This window comes from Oncorhynchus nerka, linkage group LG18 (assembly GCF_034236695.1).
Source record: "Oncorhynchus nerka isolate Pitt River linkage group LG18, Oner_Uvic_2.0, whole genome shotgun sequence".
In the NCBI taxonomy this organism is placed as follows: Eukaryota; Metazoa; Chordata; class Actinopteri; order Salmoniformes; family Salmonidae; genus Oncorhynchus; species Oncorhynchus nerka.
In genome coordinates, this window is record NC_088413.1 from 24,846,435 (window position 1) to 24,863,198 (window position 16,764).

A 16,764-nucleotide genomic window follows, 5' to 3' on the forward strand; every position below is an offset into this window, starting at 1 on the left:
TGTTTTGGACTGCAGTGCTCAACCATTTAATTACACTAAATGAATACGTTTAACATGTTACCCTCAGAATCACGATGCTTGCACAATACAAATTACACCCTGCATTGCAAAGAAAGCCAGGTTCGACAAGTGCAACTTTTAATCAAGCCAGAATGAACAATGATTCATGGATTCATTATCGGAGAGTATCATGCCTGTGTCACAAATACGCAGACCTGTGGTCAACCTCGGCTGCCTTTGCAATCAACACAAGGCAGTTACCACAGGAGCTGGAACTAGGTGGTGTTCATTATGCACCAAACTGAAGGTAAAAAAGAAAAGGGGACTGCCAATAAGAAACATTCCTTTCATTAGAAATTAGAAGTGTGGTTAAGGTTGGGTTTGAAATAACATTTTAAGAAGATAAATTGTAGAAACAGGCGGGGTTTAGCAAGAATTATGACTGTGGCTGTGGTAACTACATTGAACAAAAAGTATAAATGCAACAATTTCAAAGTTACAGTTCATATAAGGAAATCAGTCAATTCAAACAAATTAATTAGGCCTAATCAATGGATTTCACGACTGGGCAGGGGCGCAGCCATGGGTGGGGAGGACATAGGCCCACCCACTGGGGAGCCAGGTGAAGAAGCTGGATGTGGAGGTTCTGGGCTGGCGTGGATACACATGGTCTGTGGTTGTGAGACCGGTTGGACATACTGCCAAATTCTCTGAAACGTTGGAGGCAGTTTATGGTAAAGAAATTTTACATTCAATTATCTGGCAACAGCTCTGGTGGACATTCCTGCAGTCAGAATGCCAGTTGGACACTCCCTCAAAACTTGAGAGACACCTGTGGTATTATGTTCAGTAAAAAAACCACATTTTAGAGTGGCCTTTTATTGTCCCCAGCAAAAGGTGCACCTGTGTAATGACCATGCTGTTTAATCAGCTTCTTAATATGCCACACCTGTCAGGTGGATGGAGAAATGCGCACTGACAGGAATGTAAAGAAATTTGTGCACCGCATTTGAGAGAAATAAGCTTTTTGTGCACATGGAACATTTCTGGGATCTTTTATTTCAGCTCATGAAACCAACACTTTACATGTTGAGTTTATATTTTTGTTCTTTATAGTCGAGACCCACGTTACTTCTGGCTTTGTTAATATTCTCAAGTAGGATCCAACATCTTGGGGCATTTCCAACTTCTTTGTCTTTTACGACATTTGGTTTACTGCTGTGCCCCTTAAAACATGACAACTGTGATGACTGGTGCAGATATCAGTAGTTTATTGTATGTTAAGTCCAAACACATTCAAAATGGAAAACTAAAACAAATTTGCTCCATCTGCAACACATTTTTTTGTTTCTACTAGCAAACAAGTAGAAGGTAAACACAGTAAATTAAGATGGCAACCAACTGACTGCTTTGCGTACCACACTTGCTAAAGCCAGGAAGGAAATCCTATTCCACTGAAAAGAGGACTGGAATGATATACATTTAAATCCACTCTACAGCATTTTTCAACAGTGGAAAAAGTTTACAGCCTTTGCTTTAGGGGGTCCTTTGAAACTTGGGGGTAGAGATGGGGGTTTCACTGAAATTTCAGAGCAAAAAAAATAAAAGTACAAATCTGCTCCCAATAAACATTTTAACACCACTGAGTTTTAAAGCACTGACTTCAGAAAACTAGCCAGAAAGCATGATGGCATTCCACTCGGCTGACTCTCCTCGCCCTTGCAAAAGTAAAATCGCAGTAAGTGCCCTTTTCTTAGCCATAATATGAAACTCACATTATGAGTATATAGGCAACTGTGAAACTTGTCCATATGTGGAAACATGGGGAGGGATGTAGTTCTGCAGTGACCAACAATGGGTTCCTGGAGAAAGAGGCTCAATTTCAAAATGGCCTCTTCCCATAACACACACCAGTGGTCGGCACGTCGCTCCAATCCAACCAAAAGGTACATGCATTTCCACCAGTGTGACTGGCTTTTTAAGCTGGCCCACGCCACGAGAAAATTAATTATGAGAGCAATGTCAGAAAAGGGGGTAGGATGGGAAAAGTGTTTTAACTGTGACAGATTGTCCCAGAAGATTTCAGAAATAGCGCAATACCACCTGACAAGGAAGACCTCAGTACGACATTTTGGAAAAGGCGCTACATCAGATTTAACTTTCCGTTTCAGTGCAAGAAGACCAGTATAAGAAAAAAGAAGTGCAAAATATTTGTCATTTCTCCTCCCCGATTCTATTCCAGGTTGAAACCGAGGTCTTCCCTTTCACAGTCACAAAAATAAAACTTCCCATTTCACTGGCAGAGTACTGGTATAGAAATCTTATTTTTCTTATTTTGCCTTAGTGGGGAAAAAAATAATAGAAAAATCGGTACACAGCACATTGAATATTATCAGCATTTTAAAAAATATGAACGCATAAATGGATTTAAAAAAGTGAGTGCCATCCCAGATAAAGTTTGCACTAAGGCTAAACCACACCTAAGATGACCATTTTACAAAAATTGCTGCCAACGAAAAATGTTTGTTGTTGATGAAACAGTCGGATGCCCTTGGATCCAGGGCTTATGCCACCGTTTGAGACAAAGACCATGCTGCTCCAATTGACCGTACCGATTGAGAACCGTCTAGTAGCCCATGTCTGAGCCGTGCAATACAACGTTTTCCTTTAAGAGGGCATTTCATTTTCACTGTCCGTTACAGTTACTAAGCAAACAGCTCGTCAATACTGCAGATGCAAACTCTTCAACTGATACCATTTGCTTGACTAACCAAGAATCACATATGACTAGTATGTTCCAATGAGTCATTTCTTTAACATAATAACGCACTTCTGGGACATTTAACATTAAAACTTCAGGCACCCGTTGTCTCTCTAGTCTCTTCAAAACCCCAGAGCAGATACTATAAACAAATGCAGAACTTGCAGCACATCATCTTAGGTAGTTCAACAGTACTTATGGGAGAGTGAAATGTGCACCAGAAAAACGTTATAATCCTGTGAAGAACACTGCAAATTCTCCTGGCCTCAGTAGGTAGAGTAGTTCAACTGGAGCTGGGAGCAAAACCGGACACCCCAAACTCAACTCACTAGTAAGACTGGAAAGATGAAATAGAAGGCACCATCATGCTTTTATAGTCAAGTTGAAAAAAAAGAGAGAATTAAATCATACAGTGAACTATGATTTTTGCTGTACATTTATTATGTTCCTCCGTACACTTGACGGGGAATGGAGGGAGAAGAGGAACCCCAGTTTCACGGTTTTGGCAAGGGCAGGGGAGAAAAAAAATGGAAAAAAATGCATGAAAATAAAAGAAAAAAACAATAGGGAGCGAGTCTCCAAACATTATCACCACCACTCTCCTATTGGTCAGCTTGGGTTGTGTCTGTGGACCATCCTTTTATTTCCCCATTCGGTGAAGTCCAGGAACGTTGAGCTTTTTATTAAATTCATTTAGGAAAATAATCATTCTGTAGATTGGTATGTTGTATTCCAGCAGTAATTGAAGCATAGTTATGGGTTCGCAGATGAAAGATGTGAGAGAAGTATATTGGTCACAGTAAACAGGCCTGAAGTGGAGGCCTGCCTTGTCACGTCATTTAGCTTTGAGACAACAGTAGATGTCTCAACCAGCTGCGATCCCAGGATGTCAATGTAACATGACAAAAGTACCCATTAGTGCATATTGATGAGTGCATTATGCAATTTGTTTTAAGCAGTGTCCTTTGAAAAGGAAAAAACTAAATGCAAGCCCCCCCACAGCAGGAAATTCACCTCATGCTTTTCCAACAGTAACGGGCAGAGAACTCCCACATATAAAATGTGCATTAAGAGGGGTTTCGTGACGTAGCGCCCTGGTAAGTCGAGGCGTAATAATCTCTATTCCAAATGATGGGCTGTATTATCGTAGGTAAAAGTCTATCAGTCCCTCCTCCTATAACGATGCAGATTACTCCTGGTTGCTTTTCCTCAAATTTACAAATTAATGTTTGTGAATTCTTGACAACACTGGAAAAGTACGCTCAGCTCACAGCTAAGTAAAGCGAAAATGCAAATTTGACGTTTGCTCATTTTTGTCTGTCACATCAAAGAAGAAATAGTTGACAGTCTGTCACATTCCAAAGCCAAAAATACTTTTTTACCGAAACGAAAATAAACAAACAAAAGTATATACGTTTATACATGTAGATTTTTTCGTTAACGAGAACGGTAGAAGATGAACGTGGTACTACTTCCGAACTGCAGGTGGCACTATCAGCGGCGCTGGGTGGTGAAGCGGCCCTCGGCGGATCCTCCTGCTCCTCTTCCAGAACCCAGGCCGGGCTTGGGAGCACCCATGCCGCCCCTGGGTGGGGGGCCCCTGCCGTCACGCATCATCCCGCTGCCGGCCACCATGCCTCCTCGTGGGCCGCCTGGCCCCCTGTCGCCGCGTCTCCCCATGTCTCTGCGGTCGTCTCCGCCACGGACCTCCCGCTCACGCACCGCCCTGGTCTTCTTCTCCTCTACGTTCAGACGCACCTCGCCACGGAACATGATGGGCTACAGGACAGAGGGGACCGTTAATACAGGACTGACAGGTGATTAGGGGACCTTAAGAAAATACAATTTTCACGATCCTTCTCATTCACTGGTTTGCACACCATAAAACCCTATTGTTGCATCTTTGGTTGTATCGATTGTGTTTGTAGTTTTCCTGCATAGAAAAGTCTTAGGAGGCCTGCCTAAGTGTTTTCGGGCAACCTATGTCCAGAAAGCTAAAACAAGAGCCCCCAATATTATTTTTTAAATTACGATCCTTGAGAACCAACAATCACCAAAAATAAGAGTCAGAGAGAATCAAATTCCAAAAATGATACATTCATGAGTATTTTTGTCAGAGAATGGGAACCCCATTGATTCTGTTAGAATGTTTGAGACTCAGATAGCATAAGCCAAGCTGAATGTTGTCTCTGCGGACAACGGGAGGGCTTCAAATGTCCAGTCAGCACCCCCCCCAGCACCATTTTGCTCCAGTAAAACCTTGAATACTTAGTCTCCTATAGCTGAGATTCAAACAAAGGGAAAACGGGCTAGAGAATTGGGGATTAGGATACTGTGCAGAAAACCCATAGGTAGTGATTTACAACACCAAGTCGTGTGCCACCAAAACACCCGTGTGAATGAGGGGGATAATGAAGTCAGTACTTGCCCCCCCTACCTTCGCCCCCAGGATTCTCTGGACAGGGTCAGAGTCATCGAAGACCACAAAGCCAAAGTTGGGCAGCTTTCCTCCGACTCCCTTGGTGTTGATCCTCAGCTCCACTACATTGCCAAAAGCTGAAGGAAGACATATTAGTTTTCAATTGCAAATACGGAAAATCATACACACTTCTCCTGCTACGTCATCTGGAGTTTACCGCGTTAGTCACACCTTAACAAAAGGATAGAAGATGTAAACTGTTCCAAACGCACACAATTCTATTGATTTAAATGCCATTGATACTTTGAACAACCAGAAAATGGCATGGCTAAATAACCATTCATGTGTACGAGTGCTTACTCATGAAGAAGTCCTTGAGCTCTGCCTCATCAATGTCATGAGGGAGGTTGCCCACAAAGAGCTGGTGGCTGTCTGGGTACCGGATGATCCTCCTGTTGTCCATCTCACCGGGGTCCGCCTCGCCCCGACCTGCAGTCAGGAGAAGTCATTAGCTACCATCTGCACCGTCACTCTGTACCAACACTGAAGAGAGCACATTTAGTACAAAGTCACAGCTTTATTACCTTTGTTGACAAAACTGAAGTGGGGTTTCCCAGTTTGTGATTCTGAAGGTGCAACACCATCTAAGTGACAGAGACGTGCACACATTGACCCAGGTGTAAATAATAAAGACTACAGAAGTGTGAGCACCGGTGACGTGTTGAGAACTAAGCAGATCTAAAACCAAGAGCATATTGCGCGTATAGACAGTGCGTCTGTAGAAAAACATTCCCATTAGGTCCCACCGGGCTTACCAGGTCTGGATGTTCGCTGTACGAAGGCTGGTCTGTCGCGGGGGCGCTGGTCCCGGGGTCCCCGGAGAGGGGCCATCTGGCTCTCAAGTTTGGTCTCCGCTCTGGGCTGTAAAGGAGCGCGACACACAGGAGATGAGACCTACTTGACCACAGACAACACTCAGCCCAGACACACACAAGACACGGGGTCAGGGGTTACCTGTGAGCTTGGTGCTTTAACAACATGGGGGGGGATTCCAGAGGAGGGTCCTGTACCGCTAGGAGGCAGGTTTTTACTGGTCACCGAGGCCCAGGAGAAGGTCTGCCAGGAATTCAGTCAGAATTCAACCGTGCCAATCAGTAGAACACAGTACAATATGATTTTGAAAGGCAGATATCTTGACAGTAATCCGTGCAATAGTGCTACTTCTGAAATGGCACCCTATTCCTTCTATAGTGAACTTTTGACCAGCGATCTATATAGAACAGCAGTGTGATTTCAGATGCAACCTGCATGTTATTGTGATGTTATAAATGGTCATAGCACTGTTGTACCAGGAGAGTGGACCAACCTTGGGGGCCTCTAGCGTGCTGGGTGGGGACTCTACTGGGACCGGGGAGGGGGCCTTCTCCTCCAGCTCCTCCATCACCTTCTCCTCCACGTCAGGCTTCAGCTCCTCTACCTCGGGCTCCGGTTCAGGCTCGGGCTCAGGCTCTGGAGCCGGCTCCTCCATAGGTTCCTCAACACCATTGCTAAATGAAGCAGAAATCAGTCAAATTTTCTACAGCCGTTTGCCTAGATGTACCTTTTAATAAACTCCGATACAAGCTCAATATGATTGGATTCGGTCACATTTCTTCTTGACACAAATATGATGCAACTGTACACTCACTGGCCAGTTTATTTGGCACCTCACACCATTCATGAAAATGGACCGCTCCTACAGACAGACAGTGAGTCATGTGGCCTGCTAGATAAAGCAGGCAGACAGGCATCCAGTTACTATTCAATTGAATGGACAAAACGAGTGACTTAAGGCTGCGCGTGGTATGATCATTGATGCCAGGCGCGCCAGATCCAGTACTCAGAAACTGGCCGCCGGATTTTCCCACACGACAATGTCTGGAGTAAACCAAGAATGGTGCGACAAACAGAAGAAGAAAAAATACATCCAGTCAGCGGCAGTCGTGTGGGCGAAAACAGCTAGTTGATGAGATGTAGAATGAGAATGGAAAGAATCGTGCAAGCTAACAGGCGGGCCACAATTAGATCAATAACAGCGCAGTACAACAGTGGTGTGCAGAACAGCATCTCGTTGATCCTTGTCATAGATGGGCTATTGCAGCAGACAACCACACCGGGTTCCACACCATTCAGATTAAAAACTAAATGCGGCTCGTGGGCACATGGTCACCAAGATTGTACAATCAAGGAGTGGAAAAAAAGCACCTGGAGCATGACATCGAGTTTAATTTACTTGAGTGGCCTGCGCAGTCGCCAGGCCTCAACCCAACAGACCAGCTGGAATGGGCTAGACGGCAGTACATTCATGCTGCGAACAATCCACAGCAACTGCGTGATGCCGTCGCCGTCAGCATGTACCAACATCCCTGGGGAATGTTTCCGATACCGTGTACAACGCCCCAAACAATTCGGTCTGTTCTGAAGGCAAAGAGCAGGTTCGACCCAGTACTAGATGGGTGTACCAAATAGACTGTCCGGTGAGTGTACATACCAACTGTATGCCATGTTGACTTATTGTTGTTTTTTAATGCAGTGCACGTCCTGTACATAAATGCAATTTCTCTAAAACAGAACATTAAGTACATCTAGTCTCCATTGATCTAACCATCATTGTCAAACTGGCATGGTGGTCTCCATGGCATAGACTTACATGACAGGGTGAGGCTCGTAGTAGGTAGTGCTGTTAGGACTGTCCTGGAGTGGCTCTGGGGACGGCTGTCTCTCCTCCTGCTCCTCCTCAACCTCCTCTTCAGATTCTGAGGTATCATTGATTGTTTTGTTAAAGTATACAGACCATATAAACAAATTGACATCCAAAGTAAACATTGAAGATAATTTAACTGGACAAAGTGCAGAATTTCTTACCCTCATCAAGTTCAGCCTCAGAGTCGCCGAAAACCTCATCCTCATAGCGGAAAATGTCGTTGTGTACGTAGAACTTGTTTGCCACGGAGCCCTGTGGAAATAGCCAGACAAGCTATTATTATTTGTGCTGCACTAGCTGACGAAAATGTGCTTTCCCCCTCATAGTTGAGGAGCTTCATAATCTAAGAAAAAGTTGTTTTCAGTGGGCATGAAATGTTTTGAAACAGTGAATCAGGGAGGTACTTCCTGAACATTGAGCCCTACTGAACACAACGCAGGTAGTCACTCCACTTCAATTCATTCTACCATTTCATGACTGCTGAACACAATCCAAAATTCCCAGTGAGTGACAATTAAAATATGACAACTACCCTATGCTTAGTAAAGTGTGTGCAGTGAGCCCCGCCCTTTAGCCTACCGTACTACGCACCTCTGGAGCGAGCACAAAGGTCTGCATGAACTTCCTCATCGGCTGGCCGTTGTTGGAGAGCTCACCCAGCACCTGGACCACAACGCCGTCAGTCAGCGTGGCATGGGCGTCCACGTGTCTGATCTTCGTGTGGCATTCTTGGAACTGCAGGGACAGGACCTTCTTGTGGATTTCCTGGGTAGGGTGAAGGAAGTACAGTTAGAAGTAAATCACAAGGCCAGGAGTGGTTTATAATAGAATCAAATTTCCTGCATTATTACATCACAGCACTTGGAAGGTTATAAAAAAAATATTTGAACATCTAAATTGTTTGAGATTTGCATGAAAAGAGTGAAGACTCTTGACTGTTATATTTTTCAAAACAGGTAGTTGTCATCTGGATCTTTGATTTAGGTTATTGACACTTACTGCTTGGCCATACACTGCTTCTGCAAGCTTCCCGTTGGAGTCAAGTCCGCCATGAACATAGGAGGAGTTCCTTCCATAGAACCTGTCATGACAAAGCAGAGACATTTAAAGTCCTGCTGGCACAAGTCTACATAAAGCAATGGAAGGTTATCACATACTGTGGGCTATTCAATCTAGACAAATCGGTCAGTACCTGTGCAGGAAATCGGGTGCTTTGTTTAAGAGTGTGTAATACTGCCTCACAAACTCCCGCCCTACAAGCAGGGGACTTGGCTTCTCCATCACCATTTCTTTGGTAATCAATATCAAGTACTGAAACAGAACATTAACAAAACATTTTAATCTTGATATGAAGTAATACTTTGAAGTGACCTAAGAACATGCAGGTCAGCATTGCAGAAGGAAAATAAAGCCATGACAACTCATTCGTATTGGACATAATTGAGGCAACATGTACAATATCAAACCATAATACCAGAATGAGACCAATGGAAAACTGAGCAACTTATGAATCGTTCATGAATGATATTTGCATGCAAATTTGAGCTAATAAAAATGTATGTACAGAAACTGGTTATTAAGACGTTGCTTTCTAGTTTTGAAATTAGTTGAGAATTTGATTTTTAAAACGACAATGCACCATGTTGTTCGTGTTCACATTTTAAAATGATACATATTTATCGTTGCTAACTACCTACTCTGATAGCACACACTAGCGTGCAACTGCGCCATCACGTTTATCCACCCGGACACAAAAGAGGGGTACAAAGCATAGGTCGACTTCAACGAGACGTTCTCAGAAGAGTTGAGAGATTGCCTGAACATATGTTACTAATCAAATGAACAAATTAGGTTAATGTTAAATTCATTTGTTTGATAGTAGCCAGGCCTATTGTGACGGAAACTGCGGAAGGCCTCCCACGACCTGGTACAGCCTCCGTCGTAGCTGGATGTCTATTTTCGTGTGGTATCGTCGAATAATTTCCCTGGCCTTGATACCAGACATAACACATGTTGCTAGAAATAGTAGACCAACTCCACATGCTTTTAAAGAGGCCTCGTCTTATTTGGAAGTGTATTTAGCAAACTAGTTAGGGCAGCATACTTGTAAGGTAAACGAGGATTAGCTAGCTAACGCTGGCTTCCTACTAGATTGGTGCTAGGCTAATTTGGGAAAACTCGTTAGCTAGCTCCTAGTTAGCCAACACGTTAACACTGCGTGCATTGATAAATAGCATTACCCCCAATATTCTAATGTAATTTAAGTATACATTTTAAATCAACAAAATGCACAGAAAAGTCCGTACCGGTTGCTAATTAAATGATAGTGAAACTAGTACATTTGCTAACGTTAGGCAGCTAATGGCGCTAAGCTAGATTTGTGGCGTCGTTGCTTTTTCTCAAGCTACCTTGTCTTGACAACTTTGTTTACCCCTATCAGTTTTCCTTCGTGTATTAACATGCATCAAAACTTTAATGATGCAAAGTCATGTGGCTCAATTTCATGAATTAGAAACGTTGAACAGCTAGCAACAATCACTTTGTAACTAGCCAATACACACATTGGTATATTCTGACCGGTTAACACGTTCGTGCAAGTGCCTAAATCCTGGCACCGGCAGGCAGGGTTTTCTTGAACAGAGCTGGTTAGCAAGCAATATTGTCGACACCAGTGCTCGTGTTAGCATTGCACATAATACAAAGGCCGACTGGCTTGGTATTTTTAGCTATAGCTAGTTAGTTAATGAGAAAAAAAAATTGAACTCGGTCAAATTCGGGGTTTAGCATCACATGATACCATGCCTGTTTATTCCATTTTAGCTCAAATTGTCGACATGAAATTAATTGAAGACACATACTGTACAGTGAGCCAACAAAGACCTTCACTAACTCAAATGTTAACTTTTTCTCCGAGAACAACTACAGTAGCGAGCCATTAATAAAATGTTATCGTTAGTTAGAAAAAAAAAAAAAAAGGTAACTTACCTTTTGAAATACCTATCTAATTGAACACAGTGATTAAATGACTATACTCTGAAATATGCAGAATATTTCAGGTGTAATTTATAATATTTCTCTCCCTCTACTGAAAGACTTTATGATCTCTGCTGTATCAGAGATTGGAATTTAAAGCGATAGACTTCAAATTTATTGTCTAACCCCTGCAATCTAGGGAGGGAACCCCCGTGACAGTGGAGTAGCCAATGATATTTTTACACTGGACAACATCAATTGTGACGTATTTTGGTGTATTTTCCCGCCTGCCTTCCTGCCTAAAAATCCAGACGTTATGACGTCACAACGGGTTTATTTTGTCATAACTCGTAATATAATATTCATTATCAGACAACAGTTAAAAAGAGATTAATTGTGACTTAAAACATATTTACCAATAAAATAATGTTCATATAGTATGTTCTATACACTACAAAATTGAGCAATCTGTAATTCATGAGGATGTTATATGTTTTATTCCTGACAGACAGCAGATAACTTGAAGGCTACAATTAATACTTTTGAATACAAAAACTGGAGGAAACCTAGAGCCACAGAAAGAAGTCTATCATCTGCCTGCCAGTATCAGGAGACCCACCTACAGTGCATTCGGAGAGTATTCAGACCTCTTGACTTTTTCCACATTTTGTTACGTTACAGCCTTATTCTAAAATTGATTAAATTGTTTTTTTCTTCTTCTCATCAATTTACACACAATACCCCATAATGACAAAGCAAAAACAGGTTTTTACTGAAATGTCTATTTACATAAGTATTCAGACCCTTTACCCAGTACTTTGTTGAAGCGCCTTTGACAGGGATTACAGCCTTCTTGGGTATGATGCCTCAAGCTTGGCACACCTGTATTTGGGGAGCTTCTCCCATTCTCCTCTGCAGATCCTCTCAAGCTCTGTCAGTTTGGATGGGGAGCTATTTTCAGGTCTCTCCAGAGACGTTTGATCGGGTTCAAGTCCGGGCTCTGGTTGGGCCACTCAAGGACATTCAGAGACTTGTCCCGAAGCCACTCCTGCATTGCCTTGGCTGTGTGTTTGAGATTGTTGTCCTGTTGGAAGGTGAACCTTTGCCACAGTCTGAGGTCCTGAGCTCTCTGGAGTAGGTTTTCATCAAGGATCTGGCCATGGCAGAACGGGCTCCAGCCCATAATGGCACCAGTAGACCAGTTAATGAGGGGATTGTGTTGTTCGATCCAGGAGAATCCCAATACCACTGCAATCAGAGGCGACTTGATGAGCAGGAACTGGATAGTCTCGCTGTGATTTCCTGACACCCGTAGGTTGATGGGAGTGGTGTTTTGGGTGACTCTGCCTATAGAGCGACCGTCCAATGCTCTAACGTCCATGGGAATGGAGAGGGGCTGAGTGGGGATGTTCAGCTCGGACACCAGCGTAGCGTCTAAATGGAGAACGGGGCATCAAAGACCTTCCTCACTTCCCCCACAAACACCTCCAGACCAGCGCATATGGCCGGCTGTTGTTCCCACACAGTAGTAGCCCAGGTGAAAGCCCTCAGAAGTAACAATGTTTATACAGCAACAGGGGCAAAGGTACAGGACGGCAGGCAGGATCAGGGTCAGGTCAGGCAGAGGTCGGTAATCCAGAGGTGGGGAAAAGTTACAGGACGGCAGGCAGGCTCAGGGGCAGGCAGAGTGGTCAGGCGGGGGGGGGTACAGGGTAGACAGACTGAGCATCACTTTGACATCATTGGCAGAGTTAACAGCTTTTAGTATTGTATACACACCCTAGATCACCACCACTACAGGTGGGGCATAGCTCCCCTTCCCCTCTCTCAGGAGGGAGTGAAGAATACTGAGGGATGACCAGGACTGGTTGGACCCAGGCCTTGTCAGGTTACCAGACTGCTGCACATTGCTCCCAGCAGGCATGGGCACGACTTGTACCTGTGTGCCCTGCTATACCTCTCTCATGTCTGGGAACTTGGCAGGCGAATTTCTTCCCAGCCACATCGACCACCATGGGGTACACAAAATATGCCCCAGTGGAAGGGAGAGCTACACCAGGGGGGAAGGCTGTGGTGGTCTGGGAGGGGGAGTGGAGGGGTTAGCTGGAACTCCTTACACCCATCTCCCCTCTCCTCGTCTCTCGGGGTGACCCCGTTATCATCCAGAAGGCGAGGTCAGTACAGGTGCATCAAAGCTGGGACCGAGAGACTGAAAAACAGCTTCTATCTCAAGGCCTTCAGGCTGTTACATAGCCATCACTAGCACAGAGAGGCTGCTGCCTATATACACAGACTTAAAATCATTGGCCACTTTAATAAATGGAACACTAGTCACTCTAATAATGTCACTTTAATAATGTTTACATATTTTGCATTACCAATCTCATATGTATATACTTTATTCTATACTATTCTACTGCATCTTAGTCTATGCCGCTCTGACATTCCTCATCTATTATGTACTGTATTCTATACTATTCTACTGTATCTTAGTCTATGCTGCTCTGACATTCCCCATCTGTTATGTATGTACTGTATTCTATACTATTCTACTGCATCTTAGTCTATGCCGCTCTGACATTCCTCATCTATTATGTACTGTATTCTATACTATTCTACTGTATTTTAGTCTATGCCGCTCTGACATTGCTCGTCCATATATTTATATATTCTTAATTCCATTCCTTTACTTAGATTTGTGTGTATTGGGTATATGTTGTGAAATTGTTAGATATTACTTGTTAGATATTTCTGCACTATCAGAACTAGAAGCACAGGCATTTCGCTACACCCGCAATAACATCTGCCAAATGCGTGTATGTGACCAATACCATTTGATTTGATTTGATAGTTTGGTGGAGGTTTTTCATGGTTCGTGCTAGGCCCCTTAGTTCCAGTGAAGGGAAATCTTAACGCTACAGCATACAATAACATTCTAGATGATTCTGTGCTTCCAACTTTGTGGTAACAGTTTGGGGGAGGCCCTTTCCTGTTTCAGCTTGACAATGCCCCTGTGCACAAAGCAAGTTCCATACAGAAATGGTTTGTCGAGATCGATGTGGAAGAATTTGACTGGCCTGCACAGAGCTCTGACCTCAACCCCATCGAACACCTTTGGGATGAATTGGAGCGTCGACTGCAAGCCAGACCTAATCACCCAGTATCATTGCCCAATCTCACTAATGCTCTTGTGGCTGAATGGAATAGAAATGTCCCCACAGCAATGTTCCAACATCTAGTGGAAAGCCTTCCCAGAAGAGTGGAGGCTGTTATAGCACCAAAGGGGGTCCAACTCCATATTAATGCCCATGATTTTGGAATGAGATGTTCGACAAGCATACTTTTGGTCATGAAGTGTATTTGCGGCTGATTGTAACACGTTTGCCTGTCAAGGATAAAAACGATCATGTTTTGATCCAAGGAAAGGAATGCTTGTTCTTTGTTCGTTCTGACTGAAGGCAATGAACAACTCACCTATAATGTTTTTGATAACCTAATGGCATGACATCATATGAAAAGATCTCTTGACATTACACACAATGTGTGCGTCCCAATAGACATTCTATTCCGTATATAGTCCACTACTTTTGACCAGTGCCCTATTGGCCCTGGTCTAAAACAGTGCGCAAGGGAATAGGGTGACATTTGGGACTTATACAGTGTTGCAAGAGGCAGTTATGTAACATGGTATGCTTGTTTCTAATTAGATCTCATCACCATTAGGGATAGATTGTAGAAAGAAAGAGTTGATTCTATGAAGAATACATCATGACATCACAAAGCTTGATAAATGCAAAAATAACCCATACAAAGGTTTACTTTAGAACACATGGTACAAAGTCTCTGAGAAAAAAACACAATTTGTAAATAGTTACAGCCAACTCTATATTGATGATACCTACCTTCTTTGTCATCAGATAACATCATGAGGATAGTCACTGCAGATAGAACATGGACAGCACTGTTGACATCCATGCCTGCAAAATGATCTGAAGTCTCTTTCCCATGGAAATCTATCATGAAGGCTGATACATGATAATTAAACAACCCTCTCATGCCAGTGCTTTGTGATACAGCACAGAGCCTATTGTGACATTTAGAGTGTGCCAGAGGCCTTGTTTTGACAAATATCTATAATGTGGAAATATTACATCATATTCTTAATTCTTTTGTTTGTTTTGAAGCGGGACAGTGTTAGAAAAGTAAAATGTTTGCCAGGACTTTGGTTGTTTCGCCGCCACTTTTAAAAATAAAGTTGTAATTGATGAAGTGATTTCACCCAAAAACTTGATCAGATATACCACTACTAACCATATCCTATTGATGTTGTTACTTGCTACTGAATATGATTCAAGTACCCAACAAAGGATAACATATTGCTTAGTTATCGTCACACACAGGGTTAGGGAGTAATTTTATTACAACAAAACTGTAAGTGTAATCAGTTAAATTACCAGCAAAAAGTATTATAATCAGATAACTTTCAAATTCAGAAAGGATGTTTGCGAAGTTAAGTTTGTTCCACCTGAACGAGTCTGACCACACGCCAGAGACCACTCTGATGACACACCAAATGCATTTGATGGATATTTCTTGTCTTTCTCTAATTCCCCCTAAGTAACTGAAAGTAATCAGATTATACTGAATTTGGGTCATCCCAAAGTTATGTTACTGATGACAATTTTGGACAGGTAACCAGTAACTGTAAAGGATTACATTTAGAAAGGAACCTACCCAACCCTGAACTCCAACAGCATACCATCTGTACAGGCTACATTACTGTATCAGGCTGGCGGTTCCCCCACAGCTGTCCTCTCCTTATCTGAACTGTAGAGACTTGTTCTGAGAGAAGAACGCAACATCTTATCAGTCATGATGATTCACTCAGTCAAGGAACTATCAATCCAATTCAGCTATTGTAAAGTACAGCAATGTTGTTAACAGCAGTGGGTGTATAGTTATCAGTCCTTGAGCAAACAATGTAAAGGGTGAAGAACAACGAAGGTATACTGTGCGTTTGTTATAAGTTATATATATAAAAAAAGAGTACTTTCTTGAACAGTGATTGTTACCTTGACGTAACTACCTTGAGTTAACTCCCTTGTGAATTGAGCCGGTGGGTGATTTAAATCAAAACCGGAGAATGAGCGCCATCTAATGGACATGAATAACACAACAGTGAGTAAAGGTAATACAGTAACAATGTTGCTAGAAAAGAACACACCAAGTGACCGAATAACTATGGAAGTACTAGTAGAAATACTGTTGTTCCATGTAAAGAAATATGATTGGCCTTTAGAAATGTCACTCAATTATTGGGTCCAAATCACATCCAATCCTGGCCAGGTGTTTTGCAGGACTGTCTTGTTGCTTAGCAGCCCCAGAACCAAACATACGTGGTTATACAAAGTATAGTTTTTTGTTTCTAAAGGCACATGCATTTAGCCCTAAAATAATGTCCTCATGACAAATTGTGATTTTATTCATTCTAAATAGTAGGCTATTCATTCTCATTCCATACACAGCACTGCAAACACTCATCCTGAATAGAAATTGCTCAGAAAACGAACAAAAACGAATATAAACCTTTGGAGAAAAAAGTGTTTTGCTGAGCCATATAAGGCAATTATAGTTTACTGCTGTAGAAATAAATATTGAAATGTTTTTTTTTTCACTCGTTTAATAATGATGGAATGCACAGCAACTTGATTGTATTATATTGTATTCTATATTGTACAATTCTAAGACGTGAAATTGTATTTTACCAAAAGTGATTCACCCCTACACATTCGACTGTGCTGTATTTTCCAGAGGTGCATGCCACAGTGTCTGTGACGCCATGACTTCTAATGTAATCTGAGTCTCCAA

At 42.6% G+C, this 16,764-nt stretch overlaps 1 protein-coding gene across 7 annotated transcripts; it reads right to left on the reverse strand.

Annotated features, from left to right (window-relative positions):
• Positions 1 to 1,247: 1,247 nt before the first annotated feature.
• Positions 1,248 to 11,059, reverse strand: g3bp2a (G3BP stress granule assembly factor 2a). Of its 7 annotated transcripts, none has more exons than XM_065003863.1 (13): positions 10,909 to 11,058; positions 9,116 to 9,234; positions 8,923 to 9,004; positions 8,503 to 8,688; positions 8,085 to 8,175; positions 7,870 to 7,975; positions 6,547 to 6,727; positions 6,195 to 6,296; positions 5,996 to 6,101; positions 5,765 to 5,824; positions 5,541 to 5,669; positions 5,190 to 5,317; positions 1,248 to 4,540 (listed from the first exon to the last, which is right to left on the reverse strand). In XM_065003863.1, exons 2-13 carry the CDS (start codon positions 9,208 to 9,210, stop codon positions 4,256 to 4,258), a joined length of 1,551 nt encoding a protein of 516 aa, XP_064859935.1. In that variant the 5' UTR covers positions 9,211 to 9,234; positions 10,909 to 11,058; the 3' UTR covers positions 1,248 to 4,255. The 7 variants fall into 7 exon arrangements, with proteins under 7 accessions (XP_064859935.1, XP_064859937.1, XP_064859938.1 ...); XM_065003865.1 differs by having other exon boundaries at positions 8,515 to 8,688; positions 10,909 to 11,057; XM_065003866.1 differs by having other exon boundaries at positions 5,199 to 5,317; positions 8,515 to 8,688; positions 10,909 to 11,056.
• Between the last annotated feature and the right edge of the window lie 5,705 nt (positions 11,060 to 16,764).

Bases quoted from the DNA above. Each gene is read 5' to 3' on its own strand.
- g3bp2a (XM_065003863.1), bottom strand. From the start codon at position 9,210: ATGGTGATGGAGAAGCCAAGTCCCCTGCTTGTAGGGCGGGAGTTTGTG. The intron at 8,176-8,502 runs GTAGGCTAAAGG...CTATTTCCACAG, and splicing joins CTCCAGAGGTGCGTAGTACG to GGCTCCGTGGCAAACAAGTT. The intron at 7,976-8,084 runs GTAAGAAATTCT...ATGATACCTCAG, and splicing joins TGAGGCTGAACTTGATGAGG to AATCTGAAGAGGAGGTTGAG.